The sequence below is a fragment of the Sorex araneus genome, chromosome X, assembly GCF_027595985.1.
Source record: "Sorex araneus isolate mSorAra2 chromosome X, mSorAra2.pri, whole genome shotgun sequence".
NCBI classification, from domain to species: domain Eukaryota; kingdom Metazoa; phylum Chordata; class Mammalia; order Eulipotyphla; family Soricidae; genus Sorex; species Sorex araneus.
In genome coordinates, this window is record NC_073313.1 from 219,286,050 (window position 1) to 219,306,463 (window position 20,414).

Below are 20,414 nucleotides of genomic sequence, written 5' to 3' on the forward strand. Positions count from 1 at the left end.
CAGTAACAATAAGTCTCTCAATGAGAGACGTTACTGGTGCCCACTCAAACAAATCGATGAGCAACAGGATGACAGTGACAGTGACAGTGACATTACAGATTTAGCAAATTAAAGTTCATCATTAGTGTAAACTTTGACCAAGATATGCTTAGGCAAAACTGAGTATTTAATTTTTTGACTATTTCTGCTATGTGTAGTAAATATATTCTTCTATTCCAAGTGACCTAGGCATTCTTACCTGAGAATAAGTAGCTGCCTGGCAAAGATGTCAAACTCAAAAAAAAAGGAAATTGAACAGGAAATTCTATTAGATAGGCATAATAGTTCAGACTTTATAAAGTGTGTGGAAACTTTGTGGCAAAGTAGTGTAAGCCTGTGGAATATTCTATATTCCATTAATACATCATAATATTATCTTGATATAATAAGTTTCAGGAGTGAATAGACTCATAATTTCACTAAGACATGGCTTCATATAAGACTTATGAAAGATATTCTAATTCAATGTTATCTTTTTTTTTAATTTGCTTTTTGGGTCACACCTGGCAATACACAGGGGTTATTCTTGGCTCATGCACTCAGGAATTATGCCTGGTGGTGCTCGGGGGACAATATGGGATGCTGGAAATCGAAACCGTGTCAGCCACATGCAAGGCAAATGCCTTACCTGCTGTGCTATTACTCCAGCCCCATCAATATTATCTTACAGATACTTCTAGGTGTATCTTTGTCTTACAGGTTCTCTTGGAGTACCTCTTGGGAACAGACACAAACACACACACACACACACACACACACACACACCACAAAACAAAGTGTGACCCATCAGGGTCATTTTCAAAAATCTGTAATCATGTCTATCCTTGCATTATAAAAAAATTATAATAAGCTGAGAAAAAATCAACTATGCAATCAATTTAAATATAAATTATTGGCCTCTTAGAATGTTTATAAAACATTATATATAAAACTTGATATATATAAAATTGCTTTAGTTTACAAAGTGAAAAAAGTGAGATGACGTCAAAGTTTATGCATTTTGTTTTTTTGTTTTGTTTTGTTTTTGATTATTTTGGGGGGCATACTATTGGTGTTTAGGTGCTAGTCCCAACTCTCTGCCTCCTGGGTTGCTGTTGGCAGTGTTCAGGGATTCAGACCCTGGCTCTGCATGCAAAGCATGTGCTCGGCCTATTGAACTCCCTCTTGATACAAAACTCATATACTGTGAACAAAAAATACCATCTCTTAAACATATATAAAAATGTAGGTTAATCTTCCATTAAGAAAAATAAGGAAACATAATGTTCATCATAGATAAACTTACTTATTTTATAAAATTATTCAAATAAATAATGTTAAAGCTTAAAATGTTTTAATAAGCTATTTATGGGACAAAGGAAGACATACTCTTTCCACATTTTAAATGAGTGCCAAAGTAAAGGTAATATTGCTAGAATTTTATGTAAATCTGCTTATATAAACACAGGGGTATTTTCTATCAAGATAAGTAATATAAGCTCTATCCATACTTTATACATATATTTTAAAATTTTCGGGGAGGAGTGCTATACTAGGTAGTCTTTGGAGTTTACTCCTCGCTCTGTGCTCAGAGATCACTCCTAGGAGGTTGGGGGGGGGGACTGGAGGTCCATATGAGGTACTGGGGATTGAATCCAAGTTGGCCACATACAAGGCAAGTGCCCTATCCACTTTACTACTGACCCTGCTCTCATCTATATTTTTAAACATAAATTAGAGAAATAGGACCAGTTCAGGGATGCAGAGAACAGCGTCAGAGAACATGCCTTGCATATTAGATAACCAGGGTTCTATCACTTGCACCACAAAACAAGAAAACAAAACCAGAAACAAGCTCCTAAAAAGCATTTAGACAAACAGGGTCTGGATCCATAACTTAGTGCACATGCTGCACACACATGTGGGATGTCTGGGTTTGATCTTCAGCACTGCACAGTCCCCTAAGCATTACCAGGAGTGGTTCCAGAGCACTGCCAGCAATGCTTAAATGCTGGAACAGACAAACTTTCCCTCCCTATCCCCAATAAAAATAACAAAGGGTTATTACTGCTCATTCTGAAGATCATCAAAGTCTATACTGTTTTTTGAATAATAAATTTCATTTCCATAAGAAATTGAAATATTAATCGTTTGCAACATATTGTTGCCATTCTTATGTTTTTTATCTCTAACTGCTCAAAGCTGTAGCTGTGTCCTTAGGTATATTCATAGAGGGGCAGAAAAAGAGTATTCACATTTTTTGGACTACTGGTTACATTTAATAATTGTGAGGTTTACTATTTTGATGTCAGTAAAGATTCATAGTTCTGTTTTATTCCTTGCCAGACAGGTTCCAACTCTGCATTGATCGCTGCCTCACTCATCCAAACTAGTATCATAGCAGTTGACTTTTACCTATTCTCTGCAGACATTTCTGATGTACTACTTCTATATTAAATGCCAGAATTTATATCTATTTCCCCTGAATTTTCTCAGTATGGGTAAAAGTCATCTCAGCTTGGAATTAGTCATATATTTTCTGGCTTTAATTTCATATGAGATTTTTGAAAATACTGAGTTTCTGGAGACATATCTTTTTCCATTTTCTTCATTGTTATTTGTTACATCATAATAGGATTAGCAAAGTCATATGATTAACCTTATAGCTTTCTCAAGACATATATTTGTACAACATTGAAAGAATATAAACAAATATAGCAATTTCATCAGTAGAGCCATAAATCATCATCGAATACATTTCAAATTTTAAATGATGCTTAAAATCTAGAGCACTAGAGAAAAACAGTAACAATATACTATTTTATGGTAACTTTTTAAAAATGGGAATAGTCCTGTTAGTCATAGTAAAAATTATTTTCTCCAGACACCTAGACATCTCTGTCATTGTAGATATGGGAATATAAATGACTGAAAAATAAATGGCTGCCTGCAAATCACATCCACTGCAGATGGGGATTTGCCACTCGTTTTCTTCCAAACCCCCAACCTAATTCTTACTAAGCCACAAGTTTATAAAAAGGTATTAACTAATGTACTTACAATGTATTTTGAAATAATGGCTGATAGAAAATCTGGATATGATGAACAAATTTTATAGAAATTATGAGAAAGTTGATTTTGTTCAGGTTCAGAGAAGTTTTATCAGCAAAAACACAAAACACAATAGTATTAAGAAAAGGAAGTGCTAAAAGTGTTAAGGTGTACCAATGATATCCTTCATTAGGGAAAATATATTTAGTAAAATTTCACAGATCCATGCTGTATTAACTCTCAATATATTGTAGAAAGTAAGGGGGGAATGTTAGAGTTATCCTAAAAGACAAGAAATATTAAAATAACTGGAAACCCCGTAAGTCACCGATTAAATTTTGAGTTGTTCTGAATCAAGAGTCTTCCTCACTCCACCCAAGCAACTAGTTTGAATTTGCTATCATTCAAGAAATGAAAGGGGTTCTTTAAAAGATGCTCTAGAGAGTTCATATATATCCCCTGCTATGTAGTACAGTGTTAATTCAGTTGGTTTGAAGTGCTCAAACTCTGCACATTTGAAAATCAAGAACTAGTCTTGAATTGACTTCAGCAAGGGAACTTCTGATCCCTTGCTATATTCTGACTGTTATAAGTAACTGGTATTCAAAAGCTTGGGTAAGTCTAGATAGTTGATACAAATAATATGAGGGGGGCCAGAGCGATAGCACAGCGAATAGGGTGTTTGCCCTGCACGCGGCAGACCCGGGTTCAATCCCCGGCATCCCATATGGTCCCCCAAGCACTGCCAGGAGTAATTCCTGAGTGCAAAGCCAGGAGTAACCCCTGAGCATCGCTGGGTGTGACCCAAAAAGCAAAATAAAATAAAATAAAATACAAAAACAAATAACATTAGTACTGGGGACTAAGGGGTCAGGAGTGCATGCTTTGTATGTGGAGGGTGCCAAGTTTGCTTATCCAGCACTGAATGTTACTAGAACCGGCCCCCAAAATGTGAGATATGCTATATGAATTTAATCTTTTCAAAGACTGGAGATGACCTAAGGTCAATCCAAGACTGTATGTCCTAGTCTCAGGAAATAGCTTGACACCAAAGCTTGGGTGAGCTTCCTTGGTAGAGCTCTTAATACATCCTGCCAAACATCATTGCTGGGAGAGGAAAAGGGTCTACATGAGACTCTTGTTATTAGCCTAAAAATCCATGGTAGACTACTGTCCTATATGTAAAAGAACTACATTTTAAATTGATACTCAATATGATCTAACACTTCTACTTAGATTTATTCAATTATCTATGTATGTGAAATAATGGGATTTGAAGAATATATTAGATTATGAAAAATATCTAATCAAATGCCTTACCGTCTTAGCAATACATTAAACAAAAAATATGCTTTTTTAAATTCTATGTTTTGCATGAATAGCTCAAAATAAAGATGTCTAAGCTTGGTAAGAAATAGAATTTAAATATATATACATATATATATATAACTTGATATATATAAAGCTAAATTTATATGTGATAATAGCTGAAACTTAGTTAAAGCATTAGAGAATAATAGGAACTATGTACTACTATATGAGGTGCAGCAGCTACAATTCTACTGTGTGTAATAAAATGTGTTTCAGAATCCAGAGGGCCAATATTAAAGGAAAATGAAAAACAGGACAGAGACAACAAAAGTGCACAAAATTTAAGAATTTCTGGAGAAAAACTAAACTATAAAGAAAAAAACGATTCACCTATTAGAAATGTTAGGTATAATTACATAAAGTTTGACCCTAACTAAATTTCCAACATTTTCTGATTTTGCAGAAATCAAAAACTACTAGAAAACTGCTTGCATGAAAAAGTATGTATCATACGTAGGTATTGTAATCATATTAATGACACTTTCTAATGTATAATAGAAAAAAATGTAAATCAAATAGTGTTATCCTTCAATAGTAACCATTCTTGTTGGTTATCTTGTTTACTTTTTCTTTTTTTTAAATTTATATTTAATGACTGAGTCACCATGAGGGTACAGTTACAAATTTACCCATCTTCGTCCTTGTGTTTCCCTCATACAATGTTCAAGAACCCATCTCTCCACCAGTGTCCATTCTCCATCACCAATGAACCCAGTATCCCTCCCACCCTCCACTCCCATCCCCCATCCCCACCCCACCCCGCCTCTGTGGCAGGGCATTCCATTTTGTTCTCTCTCCTTTTGGGTGTTGTGGTTTGCGATAGGGGTATTGACCAGCCATCATGTTCAGTCTCTAGTCTACTTTCAGTAGGCTTCTCTCTTCTCACTCGGGGTCCCCAAACACATTTGTCAGGGTGTTCCCTACTCTATCCGGGCTGCCTTTCCCCAAGTATGTGAGGACACTTTCCAAGCATGGAGCCAACCTCCTAGTATTATATACTGCTATTCTTGGGTGTTAGTCTCATACTCTGTTATTTTATATTCCACAGATGAGTGCAATCTTTCTATATCTGTGCCTCTCTTTCTGACTCATTTCATATAGCATGATACTTTCCATGTTGAAACACTTATATGCAAAGTTCATGACTTCATCTTTTCGTACAGCTGCATAGTATTCCATTGTATAGATGTATACCAGAGTTTTGTTAACCAGTCATCTGTTCTCGGGGACTCGGGTTTTTTCCAGATTCTGGCTATTGTAAACAGTGCTGCAACGAACATATAAGTGCAGATGTCATTTGGACTATACCTTTTTGTTTCTCCAGGATATATTCCCAGAAGTGGTATTGCTGGATCAAATGGAAGCTCAATTTCTAATTTTTTGAGAAGCATCCATATTGTTTTCGAAAAGAACTGAGCCAGTTGGCATTCCCACCAGCAGTGTAGAAAGATCCCTTTCTCCCCACATCCACTCCAACAGCAGTTGCTTTTGTTCTTTTGGATGTGTGTCATTCTCTGTGGTGTGAGGTGCTATCTCATAGTTGTTTTGATCTGCATCTCCCTGAGGATTAGTAATGCAGAGCACTTTTTCATGTGCCTTTTGGCCATTCGTATTTCTTCCTTAGAAAAGTTTCTGTTCATTTCTTTGCCCCATTTTATGATGGGGTTGGATATTTTCTTCTTGTAGAATTCAACCAGTGCTTTATACACCCTTGATATCAACCCTTTATCAGATGGGTATTGGGTGAATATCCTTTCCCATTCTGTAGATTACCTTTGTATTCTGGTCACTTTTGCAGTGCAGAAGCTTCTTAGTTTAATATAGTCCCATTTGTTTATCTCTTTTTCCACTTGTTCAGTTGCATATCATCTTTGAAGATACCTGTAGCTTCAATATCATGGAGGGTTTTGCCGACCTTGTCTTCGATATACCTTATGGATTGTGGTCTGATGTTGAGATCTTTAATTCATTTTGATCTGACTTTTGTGCATGGTGTCAGGTCAAGGTCTAAGCCCATTCTTTTGCATGTGGTTGTCCAGTTATGCCAGCACCATTTGTTAAAGAGACTTTCCTTGTTCCACTTCACATTTCTTGCTCCCTTATCAAAGGTTAGATGATCATTTATTTGAGGTTGTGTGTAGGGATATTCCACCCTATTCCACTGGTCTGTGGGTCTGCATTTGTTCCAATACCATGCTGTTTTAATTGTTACCTCTTTGTAGTAAAGTTTAAGGTTGGGGAGGGTGATGCCTCCCATCATCTTTTTCCCAAGAATTGTTTTAGCTATCTGTGGGTGTTTGTTGTTCCATATGAATTTCAGGATTGCTTGATCCATTTCTTTGAAGAATTTCATGGGTATTTTTATAGGGATCACGTTGAATCTGTATAATGCTTTGGGGAGTATTGCCATTTTGAAAATGTTGATTCTCCCTATCCATGAGCAGGGTATATGTTCCCATTTCCTCATGTCCTCTTTTATTTCATGGAGTGGCATTTTACAGTTTTTTTTGTAGAGGTCCTTTACTTCTTAAGTTAAGCTGATTCCAAGGTATTTGATTTTCTGGGGCACGGTTGTGAATGGGATTGCTTTTTTCATGCCCCTTTCCTCTGTCTCATTGTTTGCAAATAGGAAGGCCATAGATTTTTGGGTATTGATTTTATAGCCTGCAACTTTACTGTACAAGTCTATTGTTTCTGAGAGTTTCTTAGTAGAAGTTTTAGGCTTCTCTAGATATAGTATCATATCGTCTGCAAATAGTGAGAGTTTGATTTATTCTTTTCCCTCCTGTATGCCCTTAATATCTTTTTCTTGCCTAACAGCTATTGCAAGTACTTCCAGTACTATATTGAACAGCGGTGGTGAGAGTGGGCATCCTTGTTTTGTCCCTGATCTTAGAGGAAAGACCCTTAGCTTTTCCCCATTGAGGATAATACTTGCCATAGGTTTGTGGTAGATGGCTTTGAATATCTTGAGGAAAGTTCCTCCAAAACTCATTTTGGTGAGAGTTTTCACCATGAACGGATGTTGGATCTTGTCAAATGCTTTCTCTGTATCTATTGATATGATCATATGGTTTTGATCTTTACTTTTGTTGATATGATGGATTATGTTGATTGATTTCCAAGTGTTAAACCATCCTTGCATCCCCGGGGTGAATCGCACTTGGTGATGGTGTATGATCTTTTTGATGAATTGTTGGATCCTATTTGCTAATATTTTGTTGAGGATCCTTGCATCGGTATTCATCAGGGATATTGGTGTATAGTTTTCTTTTTTTGTGGTGTCTTTGTTTGTTTTGGTATTAGGGAGATATCTGCCTCAAAGAAACTGTTTGGGAGGGTTCCTGTTTTTTCAATTTCCTGGAAAACCTTGAGAAGAACTAGCAAGAGATCCTCTTTAAATGTTTGGAAGAATTCGCCAGTGAATCCATCTCAACCTATGCTCTTGTTTTTGGGGAGACTTTTGATTACATTTTCGATATCCTTGATATTAATGGAAATCGAATTCAGGTATTCGATGTCTTCTTGGTTCAGTCTTGGGAGTTTGTAAGAATCAAGAAATTAATCCATTTTTTTTAGGTTCTCTTGTTTCGTGGCATATTGACTTTCAAAGTAGTCTCTGATGATCTTTTGAAGTTTCTTAGCTTCTGTTGTTATGTCCCTCTTTTCATTTCTGATTCAGTTTATTACGGTTCTCTCTCTCTTTCTTTGTGAGTCTTGCTAGTGGTTTATTAATCTCATTTATTTTCTTAAAGAACCAGCTCTTGGATTCATAGGCCTTTCAGATTGTCTTCTTGGTTTCCATGTCATTAATTTCTGATCTAATTTTAATAATTTCTTTCCTTTGGTCAGGCTTGGGTTCCTTTTTCTGGTCTTTTCTAAGATCTTGAGCTGTGAAGTCAAGCTATCTATGTAGGCCCTTTCTTACTTCCTAAGGAATGCTTGCAGAGCTATAAATTTCCCCCTTAACATGGTTTTAGCTGCGTCCCATAGGTTTTGGTAGCTCGTGTCTTCATTCTCATTTGTTTGCAGGTATCTCTTGATTTCTTCCTTGATTTTCTTCCTGACCGACTCATTTTTCAGCACCAAGCTGTTTAATTTCCAGGTGTTTGCTTTGGTTCTCTGTGTCTGTGTGTGATTAACTTTTCTATCTTAAGCGCATCATGGTCTGAAAAGATAGTTGGTACAACTTCTATTTTTATGATAATATTGAGGTAATTTTTGTGGCCCAGTACATGATCTATCTTGGAAAATGTTCCATGTGCACTGGAATGTGTATTCTTTCCTTTTGGGGTGTAAAGCCCTGTATAACTCTATAAGGCCTCTCTCTTCTATTTCTTCATTCAGAGTCAGTGTTTCCTTGTTGAGTTTTTTTCTTGTTGATCTATCTAGAGGTGATACGGCAGTGTTAAAGTCTCCAACTATTATTGTGCTGTTATTGATGTCCTCTTTAAAGTCTGTTAGGAGTTGTTTTAAGTATTTAACCGGTCGTTCATTAGGTGCGTATATGTTTAAGAGTGTGATTTCTTCCTATTGTACATATCCCTTGATAAACAGAAAATGACCTTCACTGTCCCTTTGAATCTTTTTCAACCTGAAATCTGTGTTGTCGGATACTAGGATGACCACCCCAGATTTTTTGAGGGAGTTATTTGCCTGCAGGATTGTTTTCCATCCTTTGACTTTGAGTCTGTGTTTGGTCTGATTGTTCAGGTGTGTTTCTTGCAGGCAGCAGAATGTTGGGTTTAGTTTCCGGATCCCTTTTGCCACTCTGTGTCTCTTAATTGGTGCATTTAGGACATTGAGATTGAGAGAGATTATTGTTATGGGGTTTTGTGTCATCTTCCTTTGGGGTTTGTTGTTCTTGTGGGGTTGTTCCTTGTCTTACAATAGCCCCTTTAGTCCTTCTTTTAAGTTTGGTTTTGAGTCTATGAAGTTCCTGAGCTGTTGTTTATCTGACAAATAATGTATGATTCCTTCAGGTTTGAGTGAGACTTTAGCCAGATAAAGTATTCTTGGTTAGAGTTACATGACTTACATTTCAAGAACCTGAGTTTGGTCTCCATGCAGTCAGTTGTAAATATCCATCAAGGTACCCAAAGACTGCCAACCTAGTCCTGGTAGCTCCTGAAATGCTAAGCCAATATTGCTTTTTTCTGATTGTCTAATTTTGACTAATGCTTCAATCTAGTTATACAGTGCTGCGCTAGCTCAGCAATGCTGTGACTACAAGGACCATAGTAGAGTGTTGACCTGTAATGTGAATAATTCTACACTAAATAACAGCCAAATTTCAGGAATCCTGTTAGTGACTCCAGTGCCAATATGCCAGACATCCGTCTTTTAGACAAGGTTAATAACATATTTGAAACAGACTTTTTAGCCTATTACAATTATTTTCAAGCTCCCAAACTATAATTTAGTAATTAAGTAGAAATATATCAAAATGCAGCACATTCTATTATTATGCCTAAAATTTATTATTAAGGACAGGGACACTCAAATTTGTTTTCTGTGTTTTTATTTTCAGTTCTAAGAGAAGAATTTTCTGGACTCTTTATGTTCCACATATTCTTATTTTTCACTTACTATGTAATTTTCCCCATTTAATTATCTTTTATTAGCCTTTGAGACTATTTGCATTGATACTATTGGCCCATAATTCTATTTAATCTACATAAATCTTTAAAAGTTTGGTTGGGTTTTTTTGTCTATTAAATATTTTTTAAAAAAATACCTGCAAGAAGTCATTATGTACAGATCACTGATTCATTGCTACTGCAGGCAATAGTTAGGAATAATGATTTATTTGCAATCTTGCCAACTTTGCCAGGTAGATATCTTTGCTAGATCTTTGCTAGGTTTTTTCTAGGTAGATAGCAACCAGTAGTTTTATCAGTGACAGAACTACTTACATGTATGTCCCTACAAAAAGTTTTGTGATCTCTTCAAGGAGGAGATAAGCCAAAAAAGTGCTTATGGGTTAACAACCAGTGATATTTAGACCGGCAGTGCAGATCAAATGGTTCAATGCTTCAGTTCAGTTATGCAGTGCTGCACTAGCCCAGCACTTCTAGGGCTAGTAGGACCAAACCTATGGTTTTAGATGCCACCAGGGACCTAATTGGTAGGGACTTCCACAGCTATACCCAGTGGTACCTAGGAGCCATGTGATACCAGGAATTCTATTAGTGGCCAGACATGCACTTCAACCCTCATACTAACTCCCCAGATCCTGGGTATTAATTTATTTACTGAAAACGCAAGCTAACCCGACAATATTCAAAGGTAAAAATGTGTAGAGAAGTACTTTACTGCACGTTACAGAATATATCAGCCTGTTATTAACTTTCAATTCCAAATGGATGCTTTACTGTTCTATAACCATTTCAACATTTTTGCTATAAGTAAGTCCTTTGTCGCAATATAGTAACTTCATGATTAAAAAATCTTGTTTGCTTCTCTTTTTAGGTAACTTCTAAAGAACTGAACAGTATAATTCAGAATGTAATGACCTGGGTTGTAGCTACAGTGACCAGTATATTATACCCAGCCATCACAAAGTATGAAGAAAGGCTTCAGAATACTGCATACCGGGTGTCTGATGAGTCTGTCCTCTCTTCAGATAGTTCAAGTTTCTGTAGTACATGTAGTGATGAGTTTACTTATAAAACCTATACAACTGCAACACCTAAAACATTTACGAGAGATCCCTGTCCCATTGCAGTTGACATATCAGTAAGGAAACCAGACACACCTTTAAAACCACCTTCTGCCCATGTAGAAAGGACAATTGTGAGAAAAAACTATCACATGTCAGGGCAAACTATAACAAGTCAACTCGAATGTAAAAAACCAAAAATGATATGTGATGAGACAGTCCTATGTAAAACTGATACTACCCTTATAATACCATTTGATAAAGAGGCAAAAAAATCAAAGGATGCTACTACTGAAACAGAAAATTTAATAGGTGCTTTGCTGTCTGATAAAAAGGCAAAAGTCCTGAATGAATTGGAAAAGTTAAAAAATATTTTTGTTAACTTTAAATGTTACTTAAAAGGGGAAACTGAACTGATTTTAGAAAACATATTTCATGAACTAATGTCTGATTTGAAACAAGCCATTCCCTCTATTTCTTCTGTAACTGCTGAAGTTTTTGTTGACCAGTGTGAGAATGAAAAAGAGGAGTTGTCCTCGAACGCTGATATCTCTGCAGCAGCTTCAGAGATTGTGGATAACATACTTGATAAGCTACATTTTGCAGTTGAGAAAAGATGTGTTGAGGTTTCTTCTCAAGAAGACATTTCAGGCAACAATATATCAAACTTGGTACACATTGGAGAAAATCCCACTTCATCAAATGGAAAACCTTCACGGTCACCCATGTCTGATATTGCAGAAGATATGGTACATGGCATTTTAGAAAAGCTAATGACTCTTACATCTTGTAATCAAAATGAACCTCCTCATATTGAAAATGCAACCAAACTTCCAGAGCAAATAAATATATTCTATGAAAAAGCCAACCAAATAAAATGCAGTACTGAGCCCGATGAAGCTAATTTAATTATTAAACAAGAAGTACAAAATTTAGTATCAAAAATTTTTTCAGAGTCCTCTTTGGTTGGTTACATAGAAGAAGCAATTGGTACAATATTAGAATATATACAAGCTGAACTTAATAATGACAGAATTTGTGCATCTGAAGAAACAATAGTACTTCTTCAGCTACTTGATGATATCTTTACTGAGCTCCATAAGAAGCCAGAAAAAGTGGATGTTCAAAAATGTAAATATTCTATGCTAAGAAATTCTTTTGATATTGAAGAAAAGTACAGACTAACTGGCACTAGATTAGCCAGTACTTGTCAGTCAGGAAGACCATTTTCTCCTATTAATGTTCCTGGCATGGTCCTTTATTCTGATGATAATAATGAAGAAATAGAAAAAATTGTAAAAACTGTAATTGATTCATCTTTCATAGATGAAGATAAAATGTCAGAAGAACATATTTCTGAGAATTTATTCACAAAAGGAGACATGTGTTTTGAAAATAGAAGAAATAGAAAATCACCTATAAAATCAGCTAGAAAAAGTAGCAGAGTTGCCTTTTCTGATAGGAAGTTAAAGACAGATCTACCACCTTTTCACAGTGAAGATATTTTGGAGGGAAAATCCTGCTTTAATAAGGATACCATGATTTTCACCCAAGATCAAAAGCACCAAATACAAAAGGCTTCAGAAAACACAGTTAGATGTATTTTAACAGAAATGCTTGAGGATTTATCCTCTGTACCTCCTGGTTACTTAGACAGTAATACTGGACAGAAAATTTCATTTTTTCCTTCAGAAAAACCTCCAGGATTTTCATATCAGGAATGGATGGATCAGATGTTTTCTACGTCAGAAATTAGTACAGTAGTCCAAAAAATAACAGACGATGTATTAGATATACTCATGAGTGCATCTGACTGCATTCCCAATATAATAAAAAGTTCCTCATCAATTCATAAAAGTGCTCAAGATAAATCTGACACACACCACAAGGTTGAAAAAGCACCAAAGAAAGAGGAATTACATATATGGTTTGACAGTGAAACGAAGATGAAATGTTTATCTTCATGTAATTTGGATCCTAAAGATTCATCCCTTTTATATTTTTCAGAAAATCAGCCTGAACTTATAGATGGCATTAATGATCAGATAATTAACACAGTTTTAAAAAGACTGAAAGTATTCATCTGTCCAAAATTGCAAATGACCTTTAAACCTTCACTTATGGAGAAACCTGCATTTCAGTCTCAACTTAGTAATTATACAACAAAAGTGGTAAATATTGTTCTGCGTGCTATCCAGAATGAACTGGAATCAGGTAAGAAAAACCTAAAACTTAAGGAAACAGACTGTACCAAATCTCTCACAAGTAAAGGATGTTTTTATGACCATGATGAGTTGGAATCTCTTCTCTCAAGTATTGATGACGAGAGCATGGCATCCCCGTTATTAACTTCTATTTGTGAGTTGCTTCAAAGTAGGCAGACAGCTGAAGGGGATACTTCACCTGAAACTTCATATGGACTTGCTGGCAATGGTAAACAAAACATTTTGCCAAATAGACATAATAAAAAATCTTTAAAAAAATTTTTTCCAACTCCATGTTGTCTCAACAGTGTGTCTAGTGGAAAAGATAACAAAGAGAATGCCACATTGCAAGTGTTAGATAGCATTGGGGAAACACTACGTGAAATGTTAAGGAAAATTAGAGGAACTCATCCACACTCCCTGACATCTTGTATTGACCTAAACAGGGAGAGAATGAAGGATGATCAGCAAGCAACTACTGAGTTGAAGTCTAATATTCAGTGTATTTCCCAAACAATTTTAGACTGCATCCTTGCAAAACTGTGTAACATCGACACAGATAACAATTTCACAAGCCCTGGATGTAAAATTTTTTTAGAGTCTCCTGATACTGACAGCCTATCATTTGTTTCAATTACTGAAGAAATAGGCAAATGCCTTGAAATTATCTCTAACATAGTCTCCAGAACGGTTTTGAAAGGTAATACAGAGGTAATTAAAAGCATGGCAAAAACAACTACTGTAACATCCAAAACAGCAGACACAAAAGTAGTACATCCAAATAAACTGAAAGATGTGGCTTTAGATATTCTTAATATGGTTTTTGATAATTTGAAAAGGTTTGCCAATGTCAATTTAGAAAATTCTTACTCTATTGATGATGAAAATAAGAAATTCAGTGAGATGGAATGTGAAAGTACCAATGTTTTGGGAGACACACATGAAGGAAAAATGCAATTTCCTTTATACATGCATGCAAAGAAAATAGCAAAAACTGTTCTGAAAGCTATTCAAACAGAATTAAATATGAACTCATTAGATTTGAGAGCTAGTATAAAAAACACGCCACCTGAGAGACAAGTTATTAAGAATATAGTTAATTCAATTTTAAATGCAGTATCTTCAGGTATATTTAATGAAACTCAACCTGAAGAGACAGAAACAAATAATTTTCATTACAAACCAACCTATGGAAATTACCTTCCTGGAGGAGGTGAAACAAATTCAAATGTAGAAAATGCTGCACAAACAGAAGAAGAATTAAATGGAGAAAGAACACCAGAAGGAGAAGAAAGTCAATCAAATTCCCTTAAACAACGAATTTTAGAGAGAACATTAAGTAAAATTGAAGTGAAACTCAAAGAACCACAGAAATCTCCGGTTATTCCCATTGTAAGAAATATTTTAAATGAAATATTTCAGGGTGCTTTGACTAATCACTTAAATGTCCTTCCCCTCTCTCACCTAAGTGTCTTACCTCACAATGTTAATGAACCCATTGCTCAAACATCCATTCAATTTGTAGACAAAACAATGAGCCCTTTGGTTTCTGAAACAGATATCACTGTAGTGGCAGATGATGTGGTTAGAACCGTATTTCAGAAACTCTTTATAGCTGCCATGACAGATAGAAATACAAGTGAAAATAGGTATAAAACCATCAGCTTTTCAGCAAATGTTTCTTTTCCTGAATATACATATGGTGAAAATTCATCCATTACTGTGATCAATAAGAATTCCTGTACTCTCCAGTCTAAAGTCACTATTGACAAACAGACCAAAATAAGTGTAGTTGAAGATATTGTGAAGGCAGTATTGACACATTTAGAAACCTTTGCTACTTCTAAGGTAAAATCTCTCTTTTGTCATCAAATCAACTTCACAGTTTCGGCTCCTTTACCTAACCAGTTAGATGAGAGTATGGTAAGCAAGGCATTGCCAGCCAAAGATTCAAATTCTGATGATTCACTTTCTTATAGCTTAGTGGATAATATTACATCAAAAAACACCAACACATTGTCTCAACTCTCTTTAAATAAATTAAATGTACATGCTACAGAAGTGGCTAGAAAAATTTTACAAGGAATCAAACATGAATTAGATAAAGAAACGGAGAGTCCTCTCATAACTCAGAATATTGTGGTTTCTGAAAACATTGCAAGTCAAATCGTTAATGCAGTATTAGATATTGTTTCATCTAAAAACAAATATGACAAAAGCAATTCTGAAATAGAAATTGATTCAAATCACCAAGAAGGAATTATTGAAATGTTCTTTAATAAGACTGAATATCGGGATGTACTTCAGTTTCAAATACAGGATACCATAGAAGGTATTTTATGTGATATTTATGAAAAAACATTGTACCAGAATAATCTTACATTTGGAAAGCCTACTCTGAATTATAACATAGATGGTGAACATTCTGTAACAAATTCTGAAATGCTAATTGAGAGATCAAAAGAGATTACTCCAAAACTTTCAGTTCCTAAGTCAGATGTTATTTTGATATCCAATGATATAATCGATATTGTTCTCCATAATCTCCGTTCTGCTGTCTTGCTTGGTATAAATCCAAAAGACTCTACTTCTGTAAGTTTTCCCCTCGCCATTTGTGATATGTTTCCAAAAACAGATTGGCAACAGTCGTTGATAGTAGGGTCAAAAAATGAAAGAAAAGCAGTGTGCTTCCCACCTTCAAGAAATATAAAATCAGATATAATGGATGATAAACAAATAACTGAGATAGAGAAAAATAACTCCAAGAATTCTGTTCATGACCTATGTGAGGAAAATGCTGACTTCATTACTAAGACAATTTTCAATAGGTTAGAATCCTTTGCCACAGAAAGAATAGATTCATTAATTACTCTTGCTTTCCAGTCTAAAGAAGATTCAATTGTTAACCGAGAACTGGAAGATTGTAAGCAAGATGACATTGTTCATGAGTCAAGCCAAATAGAATCAAACGTAAATGCTCTGAAAATAGCAACTGAAACTTTTTCCACAAATTTGACTTTCATCAATTACAGAGAAAAACTTGGACCAACAGTTCATCTATCACAAGCTAGTCTTAAGGAATATGCTGATATCATTGCCAGTGTCATTTTGAAGCTTATTAAAAATTACTCAGATCTAGAAATCCAGAAAGCATATACATATTCAAATAATACTTCCTTCCAACAAAATATCATTGTTAGTGAAATTGTCAATAGTATTTTAAAGATTTTATATGATAAAAAATCTGATAAGGAAATTACTTTTTATTCAAAAGATAACCCTAGTTTATTTTCACAACAAACTTCATCAGATGAAATATTAATGAGACAAAAAGAAGACAATACCAAAATCTCACTCCTTTCACAGCATCCATTAGCACAAAACAAAGTAATATTAGAAAATGAAAGTCAGATAATTGTTCTGGAAGAAATATTTATGAGAAATGAAGAAACAAAACAAAAAGATAAAACTGTATTCTTCAGTACAGTGGAAACAGTTTTATGTAAAGTGCATCAAAGAATCATGGAAATCTTGTATCACTTGCCTTCATTTAGTGAAACCCCCCACCTTACAACTAATTCTAAAATTAAAACAGACACAACAGAGAAAAATCTATTTCAATCACATGTTAAGAGTGTCGCAAATGATATCCTTGAAAGTATTTTGGAGAAAATGTATTCTGTTGTGTTGACATCATTGTATGAATATAATAAAAGTAGAGAAGTAGGAACACCTGATCATGATACATTATTCAAAAAATCACCATGCATCAGAGAAAATAAAGGGAGGTCAGAGTACAATTCTACTAGGTATGTAGTACCACAGACTTATCCTCATGCAGGTAGTCAGAATGCCTCTCTATTTGAAAAAAATCTTTTGCAATACTCACCATCACAAGTAGGGAAGGATTTAGTCCAAATGGTTCTCACTAAGCTCACAAAATTTGCTTCATTTCATTTAAATGAATCCCTGCATCCTAACAGTCATTCTGAGGAGTTGCTGAAAAATTCTAAAGTAAATGCAAAGGGCAACCCTAGGCCAGGTTTCAAAAGAAATTTAAAAGCAAAATCAAAAGTTAATTCTTCACCCAAATTTAAAGTAAGATCACGTATAGAATCTAGCAGTGCTAAAGCCAAAAACAAGATAAAATTGGGTCCTGCGGAGAAGACTCTAAAAGATATCTCATCAAAACCTGATGTTGGGTTGCCACACATCCTATCAACAGGAGATGCCAAAAATGTACTGGAGACAAAATTGCCTATTTCAGAACTAAAAATGTATGCCAATGATATAGTAATAGAAATCTTGACGCAAATTGTTAAAGAATTTGAAAGAGTGAAGCAGGCTAGAACAATGGCAAATGTTAAAAGGTTACCATCTGATAAAATTATAGAGGCAAATAAAATTGTTAATACAATTTTGCAGGGATTACTTACTGCAAATAACCACACTATTTCCCATCCAGTTAAATTTTCACATCTGGATGATCTGAAACATTCACAGAACACTCTTGCTGGAGGGCACCTTGCCAAATCTCAAGCATGTTTTTACTTGGAAAATGTTTCTTCACAGCTAGAACAGATTTTTTCTAAAGAAGGAATATTTAGAAAAATTGATGAATGGCAAACAGAGTCAAATGACACAGAAAACAAAAAATGTAGTTTATTAATGATAGCTGAAACTATTTTGACTGAAATTTCAATAAAAGCACAAGACTTAGATTATTCTCTTTCTCTTTTAAATTTGCCACCTTGTTATGACTGTGAGACAAGATTTGCCAATCATTTTAGGGAAACATCAACCAGAGCTGAAGATACCAAAGCACAAATTCATACGTTTGGAAGGAAAATTGTCGAACTGCTATTTGAAAAGTTACAGCTATGCTTTTTATCCCAGATGCCATCTCCAGATAGTAAAGAGACACTATTAAGCAGGAATAAGCACATTACTACTAAAAGTAAATACAGTTTTCCAATAAAGGGCACCCTCAGCAATGTGCCAGCTTATAACAGAAATATGAAAAATGAAATATATTTAGGGTCTAGCAACCAAATTATTAAAGAGATTGTAGAAAAGGTTTTCAACATGTTGGAGTCATTTGTAGACTTGCGGTTCAAACGTATTTCTAAATATGCGATTTCTGAAATAGTGAGAATGCCCATAGAAAACCTTTTTCCTGTTCAACAGCGACTATTAAGCAAAAAGATGTTGCCAAAAGCACAAGGGCTGAAAAAGTTTGATGAATCCAAATCAAATAATATTTCTAAGGAAAACATAGAGAATACTCTTTTAGAAGTTCACTTGTTCCATTCAGAATTACTTACCTATGCCATTAATATTGTCACTGACATGCTTGCCCTACTGAAAAATAAACTTGACAGAGAAATAAGTCAAGAGGAACCATCTTCAGTTAGCATATTGAAAGAGAACATTGCAGCAAGTTCGATCATTGGTACGCTGATGAGTCATTGCGCACATTTTCGTGAGTCCTTGATTAAAGATCTTCCAAAGGAGACTTTGTTTCAAGGAGTTGAAAATACTTACATTGTTAATCATGTGGAATTTGCAACTAATCTGAAAATTCCAATATCAAAATTAAAAGAAGTTAGTTTGAAGAATAATCTTTCACATAACAATAGACCTCATTTGATGTCTTATTCAGATGAAGATATAAATAGCAGATACAGGTCTTTATCAGCTTTACCTGCATATGGTAAGGCCTCTGTAGAAAACAAAATTAAAAGCTCAGAACCAACGCAAAGACCTGAGTCACAACATATGCCATCATGCTACAGATACAACTCACAAAATTACAGCCCAAGAAGATCTGACTTTGGCCCTTTTAATCCAGATGTGAAAAAGAATAGTTGTCCCCCTGAAGGTAGTGTCTTACAAAAACTGTTTAAGAAAGCAAACAAATCCACAGACACAGCATTAAAAGATGTGATGGCTTTCATAGAAGTGGGGGAAAGGGAAAATCCAAGAGAGTTTCATTACGAGAGCCTGAATTCTGTTGCTGTGCCAAATCACATTGAGACAACAGTTTCTCCACTCAAAATATGTTTAGCTGCAGAAAACATTGTCAATACTGTGCTGTCAAGTTATGGCTTTCCAAGTCAACTTCACACAAATGAAAACATGGAAACAATCAAACCCTTTTTCACATCAAAGCAAAACCCTTTGTCTGTACTACCTGGAAAACAAATGAGTGAAGAGAAAAGTTTGCTAAGAATGTGTGATAAAAGAATCAGATATACATCTGAAGAAGAAAACATAAAGCTTAAAATCAAGGAAGAAAATATTCCTTTATTGCACAAATGGAAAACCAACCTGTACCCCAAAATAAAGACTGTGAAGGAATTGGATGTCCTTTCTTTTTCTGATCATGAACTGGGTCCAAATGAAATTCATTTGCTAGCAAAACATATAACCACATCTGTGATCACACATTTCAAGAACTTGAAAACAAGAGGTAAGAAAAAAATTATAAAATAAATTTAGAAAAATAGTTAACATTTTTAAAGTTTCCCATCCAGTAATCTATATTTACTGTTTTAATGAATATGGCCTTCGGATATGAAGTATCTAGTTCCTAGCTCTCAGTGATAAAAAATTAAGTTAAACTTTTATATGCTTTTAAATCTGAAAAGTGCCAGTTGTTCCTTTTTATATAATTTCAAATGAGAAAAAGAATGTGATTACTTAGAAGTAGAGGATTTTTGTTGAACATCAGAGACTTTTTGCAGTCCTCATTCATGACTTATTTATAGTTGTATTAAATGTATAATTAACTGATTCAGATCATTTATTTTTATGAGAGATTTACCATTATAATTTATTTCTTTGAGAGATTTACCATTATTTACCATTATCGGTTTATAAGAACAGTGGTATTAAGCATTTTGTTTTGTTTTCAGTCTGGTAATTGGAAATTGCTTTTAGTTATAGTACTCTAACATTTAAGTCAATTAAATATCTTTAAAAAGTTACCTGCATTTCCCTTCTAAGAATGCCTATTTGTATTAGTTTGAATCATATACTTTTATCAAAACTTATTGATTTAGTAATGTTATAGCCATGAACCTGATCATTAATTCTAGCTGCAAACT

At 34.8% G+C, this 20,414-nt stretch overlaps 1 protein-coding gene across 1 annotated transcript in view; it reads left to right on the top strand.

The window, feature by feature from the left end:
• The window catches only part of FSIP2 (fibrous sheath interacting protein 2), a 102,102-nt gene that overhangs the window by 44,856 nt on the left and 36,832 nt on the right, over positions 1-20,414 (top strand). Inside the window, exons 10-11 of the mRNA XM_004601382.2 lie at positions 4,844-4,880; positions 10,912-19,777. Coding sequence (XP_004601439.2) covers positions 4,844-4,880; positions 10,912-19,777 — 8,903 coding nt within the window. The remainder of the gene's footprint in view (positions 1-4,843; positions 4,881-10,911; positions 19,778-20,414) is intronic.